This window comes from Camelus dromedarius, chromosome 10 (genome assembly GCF_036321535.1).
Source record: "Camelus dromedarius isolate mCamDro1 chromosome 10, mCamDro1.pat, whole genome shotgun sequence".
Taxonomy (NCBI): domain Eukaryota; kingdom Metazoa; phylum Chordata; class Mammalia; order Artiodactyla; family Camelidae; genus Camelus; species Camelus dromedarius.
In genome coordinates this window covers 7,074,094-7,093,898 of record NC_087445.1, presented here as the reverse complement: position 1 = coordinate 7,093,898, position 19,805 = coordinate 7,074,094, and the positions used below count along the sequence as shown (strand labels likewise).

Sequence of the window (19,805 nt, the reverse complement as noted above, 5' to 3'; positions counted from 1 at the left end):
GCACCCTTGGCAACAATGGTGACTGTTGGGGTCAAAGATTCCTCTGGATGTCTGCCCTCCTTATCCATCCATCTCCTTGCTCCTTGTCCAGGCTCTGAACACCAGGCTCATGAGACAGTATGTCCCAACCCAGTGAGCTCTGAATTAGCCCAGGGCAAGACTGTCCAAGGGGCAAACAGGTATGGCTTCTGGGAGTTCCTCCAAGGCCAGGGGAGAACATTCATCCCCATAGACTTTCTGCAGCCCGTGGCACCTCATGGCTGACTCTGAAGTGTTAGCGCCCTGACCCTGCCCTTCCAGCAGCCCTCAGTGTTCCTGCAGTCTCCTCCTTTTACCTCAGGTCTTACTGGATAGCCATACTGATTTGGGCCAGATATGATGCCAGGTGATCTGAGCTCAGACCCCAACTCTGCTGCTCACACTGTAGGATCCTAGGCAAACCATGTCACTCTTAATACCTCAGTTTCTTTCTCTGTCAAATGAGGATGACAAGTAGCTTCTCAGGGCTACTGGGGGGCTCTGAATGAGAGAACACTGAAGTACTGTGCAGTGTGGAGAACTGGCCCATGGGTGAATTATTAAATGTAAGATATGCCTATCTGGCCTCCAGGTGGCAGTGACTGCTCAGCTCTGGGGAGCACACAGTGTGATCCGGGGCATTTGCCCAGCCCCAGATCTGTGCTGCTTCCTCTGCTGCTATCCTTGGGCTTCTCTTGTTGTCAGATCCAGTTAGCTGTGGTTCCCTTACTTTTTGTTTATCTTTTTATGCTGACAGGGTGTGGTCAGGGCTCTAGACAGCCGGTATGAGCCAACATGTTTATCTCATCTATATGGGGGGGGGGTTCATTTTTTAAACTTCCTAGTTCATAGTCTTATAAATCACCAAGAAAAATGTGAGCTAGCTGACCTTTGCCCACTTGTTCTGTCTGATGGAGGTAGAAGGCTGGAACAATACTGATCTCCAGCTGACGGCCAACTTCCTGGTCTGCAAGGTGGAAAGCCCATCCCAGGGGTGCTCTGAGAGCCCCTTCATTCCTGTCCTAGAGCTGATGGTTAGCAGGGAAGACAGACATTGAAAGCATAATTACAGAGGGCCAAGTAGAGGGTGCTATGAAGGCATGTGATGGGCTGAAGATCGACTCCTCAAGCCCTAAAAGCTGAAGAGGAGCTGGCTGGGTGAAGACTCTGCCCTGAGGTGATCCTTCTCATTTTGCCCTTGCCTAGTGGGAGATCTACGATGCCTACGTAGAAGAGCTTGAGAAGCAGGAAAAGACCAAAGAGAAGGAGAAGACAAAGACCCCAGTGGCTAAAAAAATGGGGAAGATGGCCACAAGGAAGATGACATCTATGGAGTCCCAGGTTTGGTGAGGGATCCCATGGCTCTGTCACAGAGAATGACTGAGCAGGCCCTTGGCTCCTGGGTAGATGGAAGCCTGGCTATCTGGGAGGACTTCACAGACACTAAGAGGGCGGTGCTAATGATACTTACGAATAGTTGTTTCCTTGAGGGAAGGTGTGAGGAGGGCTTAACTGCCTCTGGCATTCCACACCTTCCCAATTTCATATAGGTCTGGAGGCTGGTAGGGATTCAGGATTGTTGGGCTAGGGGACAACAGGAGACATGAATGTTGTTAAAAGCCCAGTGTGCACCCTGCAAGAGCTGGAGAGTCTTCCTTGAGCAGGGTGTCATGTGAGGATAAGGCACCACCTTCCTGGGCAAGGGTTCATAGGGTTTGGGAGGGTGATTTTCTCTTTGACCTTCAGTCCTTGGGTTTACTTGCACTGAATTCTTCAAATCCAGGAGCCAAGTCAGAGCTGACCACAGGTACCAGAAAATCCAGGTCAATGGGTGTGGCCACCCTGGGTTGGATTTGCCATGAGGAGCTATGTAGGAGTCATTATAGAGGTCATGATGGGGGCTCACTGTGGTTGTAGCCAGCATACGTTTGGGGATCATCATGGAAATTATAGTGATAGGTAATCTGCAGGGAAGTTCACCCTAGAGAGATGCTGAGGGGCCACATTTGTCCCTTCAACAGAGAGAGAGCTGGGTCAGGAGCCAGAGTTGCAGTATGGAGATTAGGCTGAGTTTGACCTGCAATGGGGAGAGAAGAAGGACAAGGTCCACAGGAAGCCAGGGTCTGGGTTCAGCACCTCGGAGAGCTCCCAGACAGCTCTCAGGGAAGTGGTTCTCCACCTCAGAATAAAAGCCAGGTTGGTTAAAGGAAGTTCTGCTTCCTTTGTCTGAAGTATTCCCACTTCCACTCAATTCCATTCCCCTGATAAAGTCACATTTTAGGGGAGGTTTGAGGGTTCTCGGCCTTGGCTTAATAGGAACCGCCCCAATTCAGTTTCGTTCAATCCAGAACCAGAGTCTCTCCTCAGAGTGCATCTGAAGCCCTGAGTATCCCAACCAGGAAAGGTTGGTCAGGTTGGGGAGGGACTGGCTCTCTGTGTGACGCCGAGAGTGTTGGCCTTAGAGTCCACAGATTTGAGTTTACACCCCACTGACCAGCTGGATTTTTCTAAAACCTGTTTTGTCGTCTGTAGAGACATCTTAATGATACCTAATGAATTGCAAGATTGTTGTGAGAACCCAAGATAATGTATGCACAGCTCTTAAGATAGTACATGCTTGATACTGGTTGATAGGTAGTGGCTGTTAATGTGCCATGGCTGATGGAGCTTGAAAGTTTCACCTGAAGGAGTGCTGGGTACTATCCTCCTACATCACAGGAGCCATCACCAGACACACAAATCTCTGTGGCTGGAGGACAGATTTAGGACCATGGGTATAAGACCCAGGGAAGTAGGTTTCAGCTAACAGGCTGTCTGACCACAGAAGTTGCTGCTTGCCATGGGGAGAATCATTTGCCAGGAAGCTGACAAGAGGAAAGGATTTCTGCTTTGGGTTAGGGAATTCTGACCAGGGGGAGCAGCTGGGACCAGATGAACTCTGAGGATTCTGATTATAATACAGCAATGAATGTCCTTGGTCAGTTTTCTGAGATAAACTTGGAGTCAGTTTGAAAACTGACAATAGAGTCTCAAAGGGTGATTCCCCATATGTGATTTTGTAAACCCCCACTACACAGGTCTGCATGTTTCCTCTGACACCACCACCACCACCACCACTACCAGGCACTGGGTTACTGATACCATGGTCGTTATTACATTTAATCCTACAATGACCCAATGATGCAGGTAGCTTTATCCATCCCACTGCGTCCTGAATACTCTAAAATACAGAGATGTAACTTACCTAAACATGCTACTTGGCTCCTAATTTGTGGGATGGGATGGGAATGCAGGTCTGGGTGGTCTTAACCACTGCCTGACACTGTCACTCCTGGGAAATCTCATCCTCGAGAGCCAGGGGCCTGGCCTCGAGCCCATCTGGAGGGCTGCCCACCCTACTGGCTCATTCCTGCCACCTGCCCTAAACTCTTTGGGCCCTTCTTGCCAGCCCCAAATTCTTGCTCCTCTATTAACCTGTTAAATGGTTTACATTGTGGATTTATGGAATTTCACATCATGATGATCTTGTTTTTCAGTTCAAAATGAGTCATTTCCCCCTGACATGAAACTTCCTGCTTTCTCTTTGGTCTCGGCTGTGAGCAGGGCCCTGGGTTAGGAGTCAATTCTGACTTGTACTCCTGGTGTAAAAGCATGTCTCTTTCCCCTCTCTGGGCGTGTGTCCTCCTCAACTCCTGACTGAAGGAGTTGGGCCAGAAGGTCTCTGACAGGACCTTTAATGGGAATCCTTGTTGTCGTGCAGGCTAGTGAAACCTCTGTCTGCATCAAAGAAGCCTTCTACCTGCCCTGTCTGCTGTCCCCTCCCAAACCTTTCCTGGGTGCCCTGCAATGTCCTGTCTTGTGCCCAGGGATGCGCCTTCTCCAGAATAAGCTCATGAAAGAGCAAGAAGAAGATCCAGGGGCCAAGTGTAGCAGTGCAGACTCCTTGTGCCACTTGTGAGCTGGGCATTCCCGGAAGGGGGTGATGGCGAGAACTAGGCCTTGAGGCATGAAGAGATTACCTTTACAGAGCTGTCTGGGGCGGGCGGTGTCAGAGAGGCATTGCTGAGCCAACTGCAAGTCAGGCTATGGCTCAAGGCACGACCTTTCCAGATGCTGGCTTATGAAGACCTGTGGCCTCTGTGTCTCCACAGAGTGATGACATCACCAAAGTGACCCAAGCAGCTAAAATCGTGGAGCGGATGGTCAACCAGAACACATATGATGATGTTGCTCAAGGTAAGGTTTAAAGTGCAGGCAGCTACTATTATTGCCTGTGTTAAAAATCCCTTGCATAAGGTGAGTATTTGAGTGTCCCATGCTAGGTCCTACAGGTGCAAGGGGAGAAAAAATGACCCCTCCCTCTTCTGGATTTCACTAGGGAGATAAGCCTTACACAGATCAAACAGAAACAATGGCGTGAGCAAAAAACGGGTGTAATGATGAGATCTGACAATGGTGCAGCAAAACCTCCTGCGCCGTAGTGATTTAATGTCATCTTCCCAACAGTCCTGGGAGGCGGCGGAGCAGAGATTTTTATCCCTTCCTCACACACAAGGAAGCTAAGGACAAGGCCACCTGATTAGTGAATGACAGAGGGGACCCAAACCTAGTTCTTGAGCTTCCTAATTCTGCACTCTTTTCTCTAGTCTGTCTGGTTTAGGGACAACATAAGTGCTAGAGTGCAGACAGAAACTGCTCAGGGGATCCTCAAGAATGAAAAAAGAGAAATGAGGAAGGCTTCAGGGAGGGCTGAGCTCGATGCCAAGGGATACCCCGAGTTTGAGTGGGAGATTAGCAGAAGGCCGGATGTCCTGGGCTGGGGGGGGGGGGGCACGGGCAGTGACTCAGTGGTGAAGATGAATTGCAAAGGACTCTGGAGACAAGGGGCAGCCGGCTCAGTGACCCAAACAGGGGCTTTGTTGGGAAGTGGAGAGTTCAGCCTGGAGAGGTGGTTGGAGCCAGTTAATGAAGGACCTTGAGTATCATGCAGGGAATCTGAGCTTGCTCTGCAGAGTTCAAAGTCACTGTCCAGGCAAGGCCACGGCCTGAGGAGAGCAGGGCTGCAGGCAGGTATGACTGGGCAGAATACAGGGACAGAGGTGAGGATGAGGTTCAGGTGTGGGGTGGAGTGGGCCTCCCAGAATGCACCATCGGGGATGGAGACAAAGGAGGAGTTATAATAGTGGAAAGCAAGCACCAGCATTCGTGCTGTGCAAATTACATGTGTTATTTTATTTCACCCGGGTTAGCCACACTGTCAGGTGAATACCACTATTATCTCCATCTTATAGATGAGACAGTCAGGCTGAAATGTTGTTCAAAACCACAACTAGTATGAGATGTGAGCAGCACAATCAGGACTCGAACACAAGCCCCTTGGATCCATAGCCTGAGCACTTCAGCACGAAGCTACAGAGCCACTGAACTGGAAGAGACATTTCAGATAAACATTCAGTAGGCCTATGTGAGTGATTAATTAGTGATGAGGCGAAGAAAGAGATTGATTCAGAATCACTTAAATCCTGGGGGCCTGGGAAATTCTGATGTCTTTGACAGAGCCAGGGAAACGGAATCCTTCCCATGGCGTGAACAACACATTCCCAAGTGGCTTGTATTTCCCTAAGAGGTTGTGCATTTATTTGGAGCAGCTGCCTCCCCAGAGTTGGCAGCTCCCCACTGCTGACTGGTCTCCTCCGCTGACAGCCTAGGGCTCTTCTTAGTGACTTGATGCTCATTGCTCACCCTGGGACAGAGGAACCAGGGCTGCCAAGACCAGCAGCCTAAACAAGCCCCCTTGTTATCATTCAGGCTGGAAAACGACCTTGAGTGCTTTTCAAAGCTGTCAAAGTACACGGCAGCTGTGAATGAATTTGTCACTCACACAGCTTGGCTTCCTGAAACCCAGCCTCTGCAACCAGCCCACCAAAGGGCTGCAAACATGATTAATACCCATGGAGACATTGGCCTTCATGAACCTTTTTCATTTATAAGAACACAGTCACATAAAAATGCATTGAACTTTGATTTTTTTAATTGCATACACTTTTCCCTTTGGGAAAGTGTAATCACAAAGGAGAAGTGAAAACAAAGTGTTACCAATTAATCTCTTCTCTGAAATGAAGTATTTTCAAAGATAGTCTGAGCTCAGGGATCTCTGAGGTGATCAAGGCTCATGCCTCCAACCACTCTAATCGGTTTTTGTTCTGAGCCATTTTGGAGGTTTGAATGTAGTCCCCAAACCTCGGAATGTGGGGCATTGTGAGAGAAGCGGGGGCCGTGCCTGGGCATGTCCTTGACCGTGTTGGATGAGAAGATTCATTTTCTAATAGGTCACCTTCAGTTGGAAAGCGAACCGAGAGCCACTTCACTTCTGTTGATCTATTTCGTTGCCTTCTTTGGACAGCCACTGGGAGTCTGCGCTGTGGCTGGCCCTGTGCTGGGCACTGTGGGACCAGAGATGAAAATGATATGCTTCCCGCTCCCCAGGAGCTGTCTGGTGGGGAGATAGGCAAAAGGATAAAGAGAGGCAATGCTGTGTAACAGAAGTTTCAGTAGATGAGAGGCGGGGCTGGAATGGAGGAGGAGGTGAATTCTGCTCAGCAAGAAGGTGAAGACCTTACTGACAAGGAGAAGTTTGATCTGGATCCAGAGTGAGCGGGAGTTTTCAGGAGGAATAGGACAGTTTAGACACTGTTTGGTATAGAGGGTATGTGAACAGCTGGCTGGAAATAACATGGAAGTAGCGGCCTGGAGCCTTGGTTTGACCAGGGAGCACCCATGCAAGGGGAGCCATTGAGGGGTTTTCAGGGGGCTGGGGGAGGTGGTGTGGGGAGGTGGTTTATTTGTTCTTGCTCTGGTAGCTCTGTGGAACATGCACAGGAGGAGGAGTGCCCAGACGTAGAGAGGCCAGCTAGGAGGATGGTGTAACAGTCTCGGTGACGGATACTGGATCCTGAACCTAGGTCGCGGCTATGCATTTAGAGAGAAGTCAGTGGACTGAAAAGATAATCAGGATGGGAAGGGATAAATTGGGAGTTCGAGATTTGCAGATACTGACTGGTATATATAAAATAGATAAACAAGTTTATACTGTATAGCACAGGGGACTATATTCGATATCTTGTGTAGCTTGCAGTGAAAAAGAATATGAAAACGAATATATGTATGTTCATGTATGACTGAAGCATTGTGCTGTACACCAGAAACTGACACAACATTGTAAACTGACTATACTTCAATAAAAATACAATTTACCTAAAAAAAGAAAGTAAATAAATAAAATACTTCAACTTAAAAAAAAAAGAGATAATCAGAAGAAAAATATGAGAGTTGATAGAGATCAGTCAAGGATTACGCAGATTTCTGGTTTAGACAAGTAGAAGGAAGGATGCGGCTTCTACCTAAGTTAGAGGAAACGAGAGGTAGAGGCATTTTAGGGCAGGAGATGAGCTTGAGTTCAAAGAACCCATCAAGGATCTAGGCAGCTTCACTATAGTGGGGCTTGACAGTGGAAATGAAGATGGGCAAACCTGGAATTTTATCCTTGTGGACATAGCCACTTTAATGTAATTTACCTCCCAAACCAATGATGAGAGTAACAATATTACAGAGAACTTACTATGTGCCAGATATTTTCTTAAGTACCTTACAGATTTTAGCAATTAATCCTCACAGCAGTCCTTTGAGATAGGTTCTATTACTAATCCCACCCTGAAATGCAAAGAGGTTAATTCTTTTGGCCAAGGAGGTCCGGACAGAAAGTGGCAGTCCCAGGGCTGACTTAGCCTATGTTGTATTTAAGATTTTAAGTACTATGAGGATGCTGCCGACGAATACCGGGACCAGGAGGGTACACTGCTGCCTCTCTGGAAGTTCCAAAATGACAAAGCCAAGCACCTGGCCGTCACCGCCCTCTGCTGGTGAGTGTAGACGCTGCAGAAAACCTGGAGTCCTTGAGTGCCTGCTGGGTGCCAAGCCTCGAGTAGGGCGCTTCTACTGCACTTCACCACCTTGGTGACCCGTAGCATTATGGGAAAAAAAATGAGACTGGGATTCTTACGGGATCATCCTAAATCTATAAGCTTAACAGTAGATGTCTGCAGTGTGGTTAGGCAGCAGTGTTCATGGGAAGGCTCGTGTCTGTGGGAGAGCAATGTCCACTTCCTAGGCCAATGGATTCTTATTTCTTTGGCAGGAATCCGAAGTACAACGATCTGTTTGCAGTGGGACATGGCTCCTGTAAGTAATCTATTTGTTCATTTGCTCACTCAACCAGCAAACACTAAGTACTAACTCAGTGCAGAGCTCTCTGCCAGATGTGAAAGACACAAAGATGACTAAGATCTAGTCACTGCCCTCAGGCACTCACAGTCTCGTGGAGACCCACAATCATACCAGCAATTAGTGCTCAGTAAAGGAATATGCCAAAATGAGCCTTGAAAGAGGTTATTATGGTAAAGGAAGAGGGGGAGAGGACTTCTGGCAGCGGGAGCAGCATATGCAAAGGTCCAGAGGCATGAGAGATATGGGAGGAAATGAAGCTGTGGAGGGGGCCAGAGTTAGCCCCCAAAGGGCTTGGTAAGTTATTCCAAGAAATGTGGGCCTTCTCCCGAGGGGAAACCACTGAATTTGAGAAGGGCTGGGACACAACCACTGCCAGGCGGAATTGCAGGCGTGAGACAGAGGCTGGGAGACCAGTTGGGAGACTGGTGGGGCATCCTAAGGAAAGATGGTGGGACTTGAACCACAAGTGCAGAGTGGGGATGGAGAAGTGGGTTTGCGAAGCATGAGTGGGTAGACTGGACCGGATCTGGGGAGGGATGGGATGGTGGGGGCTGAAGGAGGGGTTTTCTGAGCAGGCCCTGGAGCAAGTGCTTGATATTTAGCACTTGTCCCCTGAGCCCAGGAAGACCATCGCTGCCCAGGGTATTCCGGCCCCGCCAGTTTCCCCCACCGCACAGCAGGAGGCAGCACTACAGAAACTGGGCGGCCCTTTGCTTTCCCTTGAGTTCCTCGGTCCCAGCAGAAGCCCCTACCGCTGCGCAGGCCTGCACGTTCCCCCTTCCTGACAGGAGAGGGCCCCATACTTCGCATTAGCCGCAGCTCCCCTGGATGACAGCACGTTCTCCGGCGGGGAGGGTTAGCTTCTACGAACAGAAAAGCCTTCCCATTCTCCGAGCTGCTGCTGGCTGGCAGGCGTACAAGCTCCTGGTCTCTGCCCCTCAGACCGCCTGTCCGCCAAGCCCATTCTTTGACGGGAGCTGGGGGGGGGGGGGTGCGGTGGTGGGGGGTGGCAGGCGCGCGGGGTAGGGGGAGTTGGTGTTTGTCATTCCTCTCAGGGAGGAGCCTCTGGAGCTGCTCCCAGTCTCAGGGTCTGGGCTGCCTTTGAGGATGCCCTAAATGCCCGCTTTGTGTCCCTACTCTTGAGGATGGGCTGCTGCCAAGCGGGAAGCACCCACCCCCTCTGGCAGGGACCTAGCACATTCCTCCCCCTCGGCTGCAGCTACTGGGCCTGGAACAGGGCCGGGGGCGAGCAGGCCCTCCCAGGAGTGGGTGTGGACCCCTCCACAAGGCTGCTCTCATCTCAGCCCAGGCTCTCTGCCCAGGACTGAGGTGGGGTTGTGGGGGCTCCCCAGCAGGTGGGAGGGGAACTGTTTCAGCTCTAGTCCCCTCTTCCTCTTGCCCAGGAGTGGAAGAGGGGTCAGCTGGTTGGGGTCATCTAGAGGTTGTCCATAGGGGCAGCCTTAGCCAGCAGCAGTGGAGTGGCCCAACCCCCAGGAACTGATGGCCCCAAGCCCGACAGGCCAGCAGCCTCCTTTGGGCAGGCACACACCCAGGAAGGGGCTCTTTGTCCTTTGTTGGCCACATCCACGCGCCTGGGTGGCACCACTTCTGACTGCAGGATCCCTTCCCAGTGGTGTGACCTGGGGCCAAAAGCCACTCTGAGCCACTCCGAGCCTCACTGGTGACATGGAGAGGCTGACGCCTGCCAGCGCTCCATCCCAGGGCTGTTATGAGACACACTTGGAAGAAAAGCAGCAAACGTGCCCTGTGATCTGTAGGAAACATCCGCGCATAAAGGACAACCATTGCTGATTTGTCTGTCGTTCTGTCTCTTAGCTTTCCTGCAGGACCCTCAGGGGGCCTGAGCAGAGAGGGGGCTGGGGGACAGAGGGGAATCGGATGAGGCTCCTACCTCTTCTCTTAGAGAGCTGGGCCCAGCAGCAGCGGCGGCGGTGTTTGCTCTCACTGGCACAGGAGCTGTGGACCAGCTTTCCGTTGGGCATCTGTTCTCCAGAGCCTTGCATGTCTCAGCACCACTCTGTAGAGGCCTGAGCAGAGCCAGACTAGGCCGGGACTCCGAAGGGCCCGTGTGTTCACTTCTGAGGTCGCCTCTGGGAGTCCCATGCCCTCGAGTGCCCAGGTGCCTCCCTGGAAGAAAGAGGACAAAGCTGAGGCAGGCAAAAGGGCCCCTAGTTACTGGACGGGGTCACCAGCACCTGTCACACTGTCTTTGAAAGCTCCCAGGTGCCAGCCTCCCATCATCAGACTTTGCCTCATGTGGACAAACTCTGAAGTGAGAATTTGTGTTCGTTGTTGGGTTTGACCAGCTCAGCCCAGGACGCCTCTTGCCTGGAATTCCCAGGTGTTTATTCTCTGACCCAAATATAAGACTTGGGCAGGGGTAAGCATGTACCCTAGGAAAGATGGGGGCCAATCCCGCATTTGGGCACAAGGCTGGTTAGCTGGGGCCAGGCCAGGAACAAGCAGTTGGGGAAAAGTGTCCGGGCAATTGCCTGCAACAGCACAGAAGCAGTCACACCTGCCTCCCTTGTGGCTGCTGGGTACCAGGTGGTGGGCACAGCAGGCTGCGTGTAGGGCAGAGACTAGGGTGCCCAAAGGGCCAGGCTCCATGTCTCAGCAGAGTAGAGAAAGGCTGTCAGCAGGTGAAGACAGATGGAGGAACACTGGAGGGCAAAGAAAGGTAGTTCAGGAAGAGATGGGGCAAAGCTGGGATGCAATTCTATCAGCCGGCTGTATCGAAGGGGTCCCTTCCAGGCCATTAGGCAGCTCATAACAGCGAAACAGGGACTCCTCGTGATCTGTTGGGCAGGGATGGTGGAACAGATCCTGGACACTCTGTGTGGTCCTGACTGGCTATCACACAGGAGATGGGGAGGAAGCCTCCCAGCAGGCCACATCTTGGAAGGGCAGAGGAGCCAGCTGTCCCTCAGCGCAGCCACTGAGGCACAGCACCCTCAAAAGGGGCCAAAGTCAGGCCCCGGGTCCCAGCATTAAACCCATTCCCACTCTGTCCCACCACATCCTGGCCTGTCCCCCAGCCCACCCAGACCAGGGATACATTTGTAGAGATTTAAATCTTTCCTGATCATTTATTTGTCAGCTTCACTAATTAAGCAGTGTTAATTTCATTTACTGAAAATGGAAATTCATCCACCTCATTTCTCCCTGTTCATCCTCCGCACACAAAATCCATCACTCCTCAGCTGCAGGCTGTGTAAAATTTACAGGACTAATTATGTTGTCAGGTCTCTTTGTAAATACAGTCCATAAAGGCCACTGTGCTCGCCGGGTTGTAGTGCAAGGGCATTCCCGTTGTTAGTTTAATTACTGGTTAGTTATTTAGGTTCTCAAATGTTTGCCTCATTTTCCCTAAATCAAATTAAATGTCTGCTTGATGTATTCTGTCTCCAAGGCCTTGCTCCTATTTCCCACACTATTTAAGTATGACTTCTAATCGGGTGAGAGCATTTGGAAAAGCCCAGCTGCCTGGGAGGCTGAACCCAGCCTGGCACCGCGGCCTCAGGGCCATGCTGGAGGCTCGGAACCATCTAGCACTGATGTCCTTTCTTGGGGGAAGCCTTAGGCTAGTCCCTTGCCTTTGGAGACTGCAAATCCTGACCCGAGGGGCACTTGTCTTCCTGGAGTCCAAGGTGGCAGGGCTGGGGTGTGGGAAACTGTGGGAAGGTTTCATTATTGTCATCAGAAGAGCAGGAGATCATTGCCTCCATCCCCCTGACTTCTAGAGGGACTGCTTCCAAACCACCCCAGGAAAGGCTACCGTCTATGGGGCTGTTGGGCTGCACCCCACAGGCCTGCAAGCCTTGGAATTGTCCAATTGGGAGACCGGAGAAGGAGCCTGGAGAGAGCAACACAGACGTTAACAGATTATTGGATAGGGAATCTTACAAGTCAGACGCAGAAGGTCCTGGACTGACACTCCACCATGCATGACGGAAGGCAGGCAGGACGCGGCAGCAGTCCTCACTCCTCGGGGAGAAGGAGGCTACCATTTATAAAGGGAATTAACGACAGGTTCGCTCATCGGTTACCAGGGAAACCAGCAGCTAGGGCAGGGGGCAAGCACATAGGCAGTTACTGATTAAGGCCCATGATTAAGAAGATTGGATGGTCATGTGAGTGAGGTGCAGGTGAAGCAGGTGCTGGTCGAGCAGGGGCTGTACAGAGAGCAAGAGAGCAGCCACTCTGAGTGGCCTGACCACACAGGGGCCTCTCCCCCTGATTCCTGAAGTAGAGTTTGGTCAACCTTCCCTGAATGCCCACTTTATCAGTTTCCGATTGCTGCAGTAACAAATGACCATGAACATAATGGCTTAAAACAACACAAATTTACTATCTAACAGTTCTGGCGGTCAGATGCCTAAAGTGAGCTTTGCCGAGCAAAAATCAGGTGTCAGCAGGGCCTCATTCCTTCTGGAGGCTCTAGGGGAACATCTGTTTCCTTGCCTTTCCCAGCTTCCAGAGGCTGCCCATACCCCATGGCTTGTGGCCTCCTTCCAGCTAGCAACTGCATCATTCTGACATCTGCTGCATTGTGCCACCCCCTTCTCGGGCTCTCCTGCCTCCCTCTTTCCCTTATAAGGACCCCTGTGATTATACTGGGTCCACCCGGATAATCCAGGATAATCTCCCCATCTCAAGGTCTTTAACTTAATCACATCTGCAGAATCCCTTTTGCTGGGCAAAATAACATATTGATGGGCTCTGGGGATTAGGACATGGACATCTGGGGGGGCACTATTCTGCCTACACAACCCCCTCCAAGCACCTCTTACATGACTTAATAAGGGAATCGTTAAACAGCTGGTGCCTTGCAGTCTGCCCTGGGCTGGACTTGTTCAGGATGCCACAGGAAGAGGGGAGGAGGCCTGCCAACTGAGGCTGGCTTGGTGTCCTTCTCTCTGCAGCTTGGCATACACTGCTCTCTGATCACTGACCTGGCTTCAGCCAGATGCCCTCTGCCTGCCTTGCCCTCCCTGAATCCTGAGCAGAAGCCCAGGCTCCTCCTGACAGTTGGAACTCTCCAGAGTGGCCCCCTATGATCTTGAGCTCTTACGCACAGGGCAGGGGTGGAGCTGTGGAGCTGAGGCCCACACTGCTGGTTGCCAGTTCAAGAAGCCATCCATCCATGATCCTCACTGGTTTCCACCTGCCAGGGCCCTAGTAGAGGGAACTGAGGGCAGTGAGAGCTTTGTTCTACAGTGGAATTAAGTCACCCTTCCCCTGAGACCATGGCTTTCTGAGAACTGCCAGATCAGGCTCTGTTAGGAAATAGATTCTCCTCCCCCAAATCTTGTGGATCACTGAAGGTCAGGGAGGCCTTGGAGATTATCCAGCAGAGCAGGGTTAGCAGGAGGCAGCCCTCCCGCTGGAGACAGTCAGCCTGTGGGCCTCGCCAGGCCACGCTCACTCACTCCGTCCTTTGGTGGGAGGCTAAGCAAAAGACCTGCTCACAAGCACCTGTAATAAGGAGGTAGAGGCAGAGGAGCTCCTGGGAGTAGGGAGGGCACTCACAAAGGAGAGGCTGAATGGTCTAGAAGGCTTCCTGGCGGAGGGCAAAAGTGCAAAGCAGAGCTAAGGCCAGGCCAGTGGCCCTCTCCCCCTGTCTTGGAGTCACAGACCAGGTGTTTGCTTTCTCTCTCTCTCTCTCTCCCTCCCTTTCTTTCTCCCCCTCTTTCCCTTTCCCTATTCGTCTTTCCTTTTCAGCCAGCCACATATACTTGCTGAAATCTTGTGGCCTAGAAGAACTTGGAATTCCTTCACCGGCCCCAGACTTTAGAGCCTCTGCCTCTTTATACAATGGAATGTGTGGCTGGGGCTCCCGTTTGTGTCACTGAACCCTCCAGTCCTGCTCTGAGGAGCCAGGTAGTTTGTGGGATTCAGGACAAAGTACCCCAGGGCCCAGGGCTCTGTGAGCCGTGAGCCCGATGGGATTCTACCGCTCAATGGGGACTGAGTCACTGTAGGTGACCTTGATGCCAATGTCTTACTGGGACTGCTGGTGACCTGGTTGGTGGCATCATCCTGGGAGTGATGGCAGGCCGAGCAATGATGTCATAGGACTGCTGGTAGCCTAAGCGATGATCACATGGACACCATCGGTGGTCTGAGTACTGATGTCATTTCAGGACTTCTGGAAGACAAGAGGATGATATCATGGGGGGACTGTTGCAAGTTTGGGCTGTGATGTCACACTGGGTGCACTTAGAGAATGGGACACTGAGGTCTCATAGGGGCCACTGGAGTCAGGGATGAGATCATAGAATGAGGTAGAGTGGAGAGGAAGCCCCAGTTACATGAGGGTTTTTCTGTGCTTTCCTGGTGTGATTCGGCAGACAAAGCCCTGAATCAGAATTCAGGAAACACAGAGTTTAGCCATGATTAGCAGCTGTGATCTTCATGTCAGGAGAGCTCATGGCAAGCAGTAGAGACCATTAGAGCCAGCTTAAGAACGGGAGGCTTACTCTCAGGATGCAGGTGGCCTGGGAATTAAGGCAGGATCTAAGGTCTTAGTGTGGTTGGTTGCTCTCTGTTTCCCCCTCTCGTGAAATCCACGCTTCTCTCTGCCAGACGTTTCCTCTCATCGTGCTTGACTGCCCTGACCCCTACATATTCTCTAGCCCAGATTCTGGAGGGACTGGTACCCATTAGGTCTGGTGCCCCCTCCCCTCCTTTCTCCACCTCCATGTAAAGATCAGATTAGTGCTCTTAACCTGAGCAGGGTAATTTCAGCTATAAACAGTTTATTGGGTGTGCCAAACACCAAATGATGGTCTAATGCCCCAAGGCACACATTTCTCTCCTCTGGCCTCAGTTTATCCACCTATCAAATCCAGCTTCTGGTCCCAGTGGTTCTGTGAGTAGGTCAGAGATGTCCTCAACTGCAGAGTTACTAGGCCAACCTAAGGCTTCCAACCTTCCTCTCCCGGGTGCGCTGGTCATGAAGACTCTGCACCAGCAGGGGCGAGGGGTGCTTGAGGTATGTCTAGAGAAAGTGAGTCATCACTGCTGTCCCTCAAGAGGCCAGATCTCATGCCGCAGTGAGAGCAAGCTTGAGGGGCATGCCTGCCTCAGCTCCGTGGTGCAGTAAGGAAAGCGTCTGAGCATCCGAGCCCTGAGCTGGAGCAGCAGTCGCCCAGCCACCCACCCTTCCATTCATCCTATTGCCCTGCATCGAGGCCAGACTGGCCATCAAGGGCCTCTCCAGCTCAGCTCTGGCCTGGCAGTTAATACTCTGATTACCCATTGAGGGTTGCCCATTCAGCTGCAGGGGCTGGCCCTCTGTGACCACACTAGGGGCTGCTGAGGGCAGGCCCACGGCGTCTAAAGTGGAGTGTCTCTGTTCCTGCCAAGGTCAGCCTTGGGGGAGCCCAGATCAGGTGCTTGGGATTTGCCTAATGAACAAGGGGAGCTACAATGACTGTCGCACTGCCCAGTGTAAGCCTTTCATAGTCTGGCTGAAAGACACTCCCCGCAGCCAGCTGTAGATTGCTCCCTGAATTCAAGAGTCAGCCCTCAGGACCCACCCTGGAGCCCTACTCCCACCCCCACCTCAAGGCCAGTTCCCCACTGGCTTTGAGATAGTGCTGGGCACAGGGTGACCCAACTTGGCTTTCCTCACTTTCCCCAGAGCAGAAGCATTCTCCTTCCTGAACCACTGTGTGACTCCCCCACAGCTCTGGCTGGACCCCCAGTACCTTCCATTCCAGGGGCAGCCCCCTCCTTGCACAGGAAGCCTTCCTTGCAAGTGATCAGGGGAGGGGTTCCTGACAGGAGTCCCAATGCTGGTAAAAATTAGCCACAGCAAGGGAAGGTGGGCTCCCCTATAGGTAGCTGCTCTGGTTGGCATGCCCCCTGGCCTTGGCTTCCAACTCTACCCACCTAAGGCCAGCCTGGCTCTTGGCTGCTCCCTGTTCCCTAACCCTGGCTCCCAAGAAGCATCAGCGGTGTTTGCAGAGGGCCCAGGGTGAGGATACCTGGGACCTGGTTGTAGCCGAACTGCTGCCCAGACTGTCCCTGAGCCCAGCCCAGTCACTGACTCCCTGGAGTAAGAAGCAGCCTTAGAAATAAGACAGAGAAAATGACTCAGCAAACTTGTCATGTTGGGGCTGCCTCCCTATCTTTCCCATCCATGGGCCCACATCTTAGGACTGGCCGCTTTGTCAGGAGGGCCCAGGCCTGCAGTTGCCAGGAGCAAAGGAGGGAGCCCCGGGGGGCTGGGGGAGAGCCTTCATCTCAGCTAAAAGGCTGCCTTAGCATAGATGGGGCGCTACTCGAGATTTCCACCTCTCTAGCTCTGGCTCTTGAGCTTGGGAAGGGGCCTGAGCTGGTAGAGCTGGACTTGAGGTCTGGGATTGTATTCTGTTCAGCGACTGCTTTATCAGACGGGTGCCAAGTGTGCAGAGAATGAAAGGAGTGGGAAGCACTCCCTTGCCAGGGGCTGGGCAGGGACGAGGACATCTGCTGACTGGCCCACTGTTGTTCACCAAAAGCTGTGCCCAGGCCAGAGGGACAGCACGGTGGCCCGTGGATGCCTGACTGGCTGGCCTGGGACTTTTCGAATCTGCGAGCATGCTTAGAGCTAGGGCTCAGGCTGTAGCTGAGGACTGCGGGGTCACAGGTTGTGGGAAGATGCCCACAGGTAACTAGTGTGGGACTCATATAGACAATTCCATGTTAGTCCAAACTGGACCCCTGCCCTTGGCTGGGGATGAGGGGTACGTGGCCACTGTCTAAGCACCTAAGGAGAGCAACCTGCCCCTGGGCCAAGCATCTGAACCCTGCTCCTTCCCCGGCCCACACATATTCTTCACTTAATTCTTGGAGCCGGCATCCCCCTTTCCCAGACCCCAGGGAGAGTAAGGAGAATGACTGTCCGTCCCTCAGATAGGCCTCGTCACCATGAACCCTGGGAAGGGGTGGGCCAAGTCTCAGGATTCTGTTTCATGGACAGAGAAGATGAAGCCCAAAGAGGAATCCCAGGCTCTCTGATGGAGGCAGAGCAGGGCGGGGCTTGTCCATCCCGTGGGGGCGGGGCGGGGGCTCCCCGAGCTGGGACCCTCCAGCCACAGCCGCTGTCTTCCCTGGGCCAGATGACTTCATGAAGCAGAGCCGGGGCATGCTGCTGCTCTACAGCATGAAGAACCCCAGCTTCCCCGAATACATCTTCAGCAGCGACAGCGGCATCATGTGTCTGGACATGCACGTGGCCCACCCCTACCTGGTGGTGGTGGGCCACTACGATGGCAACGTGGCCATTTACAACCTCAAGAAGCCCCACGCCCAGCCCTCCTTCCGCAGCTCAGCCAAGTCTGGCAAGCACACGGACCCTGTGTGGCAGGTCAGCCTCGAACCCGGGTGGGAGAAGTGGGTATGACTGAGTAGCGTGAGGGCCTGCGAGCCACTGGAGGAGGGGCGTCTGGGAGGAGAGGGGGTGGGGGTGACAGGTACCAGCTTAGAGGCCAAGGAGCTGGATGTGCAGAGGGGCAGAGAAGGGCAGAGAATCAGGAGGGAAGAGGGTCTGCCATGAAAGCTGGGGTCTGCTGCCACAGAGCTGCCATGAGGAGGGCCCGACTCTCTGCTAAGGATCTCTCAGGCATGGTGATCAGGGACCCAGAGCCCGTGGCTGCAAGCCTCCAGGGCCTGACCGGCCTCTGCTGATTATGTCAAGCACTCCCTGGGTCTGTGGTCTTCCTCAGCTCCGTACAAGGGCCCTCTTCTGCCGTCTGGGCTAGATTTGAGGGAACTCCCTCCCAGAAAGGGGTAGGTGCTGCAGGGTCTCTGCCCTGCGGGTGGGGCTGTAAGGCCTGGTAGGTGAGGTCTGTCCCTGAGGCTTCTTTGGGGCCTTCTTCACCATGACCCTGCATCTCCCATCTTACTGCACTGAGAGTGGATCTCAGAGTTTCATTCTCAGAGGGTCTCTTAGCTCTGGCTTTGTAGGCCCTTCCTCACTGTCTTCCAAGGGCCGCCCTCCTTCTGAGGCTCTGTACCCTGACTCCATGGCAGATCTGAGAGAATCTAAGGATGGATTTCTGCCTCAAGTTGCCCCAAGTCTCCTGGCTCCTCAGGCAGTACTGGGATCTGTCTTATCTCCCTCTGTCCCCAGCCCTGATGGTCTGCAAGCTGGCTCTGCACCCCTGCCTTTCTGGCCCTGAGCTCCCTGAGCCATGTGGACACCGGCCCCAGGCACTGACTCTTAGCTCCCAGACAGGCCTGAGCGGAGGGAAGACTGTCCAGGCACAGGGGATATGGTGGTCTCTCTGCTTCATCCTTTGCTCAGGGCGCGGGCACAGAAGGAGGCACTCCTCCCACTGAATACCCTGCCCACTCCTCTCGACCAAAGCAGGCACCAGTCTTGCAGCCTCAGGAGTTCCCTCCTCCGAAAAGCCCACCTCCCGATGCATCTCGTCCAGGCATGCAGAGGTCTCCAGACACGGGGAGGATGTCTGTAGAGACTGTAAAGCCCAGGGAGAGGAGAAAAGACTCTCTTTGATCAGACTGAACCAGCACCAGCCCGGCCCCTGCTTTCCCAGCATGGGCAGACAGCCCAGGGCCAAGCACAGAGCATCTTAGGGTGGCCTGACCATCCATCCTCCTCCAGCCCAGGAGAGAGGGAGGGGTCGAGGCTGACCACTCTGCTATGTTCTCTGAATCAAAGAGCAGATTGGAGAGAGAAGTGGGGCGTGCAGGAGACACATCTTCCCCTTCGCTGGGCAGGTGCCAGGGAGACTGGACAGGGGTGGTCTTCTGTTCTCCCACCGTCCTGTCAGGAAAACAGAGCTGCTGCCTTTGCAAAACCCAAGACTCAGAGTTCTTGGCTAGAATCAGGACTTGTGACACGGGCGGGGCCTGCCCGGCTCTCACTCCTTTAATGACTTCCTGTTCTCTTCTTCTGCTCTCATTCCCTCCCCACTTCCTCATTCATCTAGCCATTCATCCATTCATCCATTCATCCATTCACTCAGCAGCTCCTTCCTGTTCGCTCCTCTGGGAGCTGAGGATGCTCAAGGGCTGGGTCTCTGGAGCTCCCAGCGGGGAGAGACCGCAGCCACAGGTGGAGCAGGATGGGGAGTATGCGAAGTGCTAAGGAGGGCTCCTGGGGCACCGAGGACTGTCCAGACTGTCGGGGACGGGGAGCAGGGGCAGGAGGGCCAGAGAGGGCTTCCGAAAGGAAACCTGAGCTGAATTGTGAAGAACAGGAAGTATTAGGTGAAGAAGGGTACAAAGGGCCACATGTGCAAGGACACAGGGGCATCAGGCAGAGAGGCCTGCTGGGAAACTCCCCTATTTGGAGCACAGTGTGAGAGACAGGAAGGAGGCAGCAGGACCTGAGGAAAGTACAGGCACCCGAGTGCTCCTCTAGCAAGTAGGAAGCTTAGCCTTTGTGGGTCAGCGGTCTCAAGTGAAGTGTTAGTACAGAAGCCCAGTGTATTAAAAAGATGACAGTGGGGCTGCTGTGGTAGGAT

General features: G+C 53.0%; 1 protein-coding gene across 1 annotated transcript in view; it reads left to right on the top strand.

Annotated features, from left to right (window-relative positions):
• DNAI1 (dynein axonemal intermediate chain 1) overlaps window positions 1-19,805 on the top strand; it is a 54,796-nt gene that overhangs the window by 24,640 nt on the left and 10,351 nt on the right. The window contains exons 9-13 of the mRNA XM_064490132.1: window positions 1,225-1,359; window positions 4,170-4,254; window positions 7,820-7,937; window positions 8,213-8,256; window positions 17,433-17,680. Of these exons, the coding sequence (XP_064346202.1) occupies window positions 1,225-1,359; window positions 4,170-4,254; window positions 7,820-7,937; window positions 8,213-8,256; window positions 17,433-17,680 (630 nt within the window). The remainder of the gene's footprint in view (window positions 1-1,224; window positions 1,360-4,169; window positions 4,255-7,819; window positions 7,938-8,212; window positions 8,257-17,432; window positions 17,681-19,805) is intronic.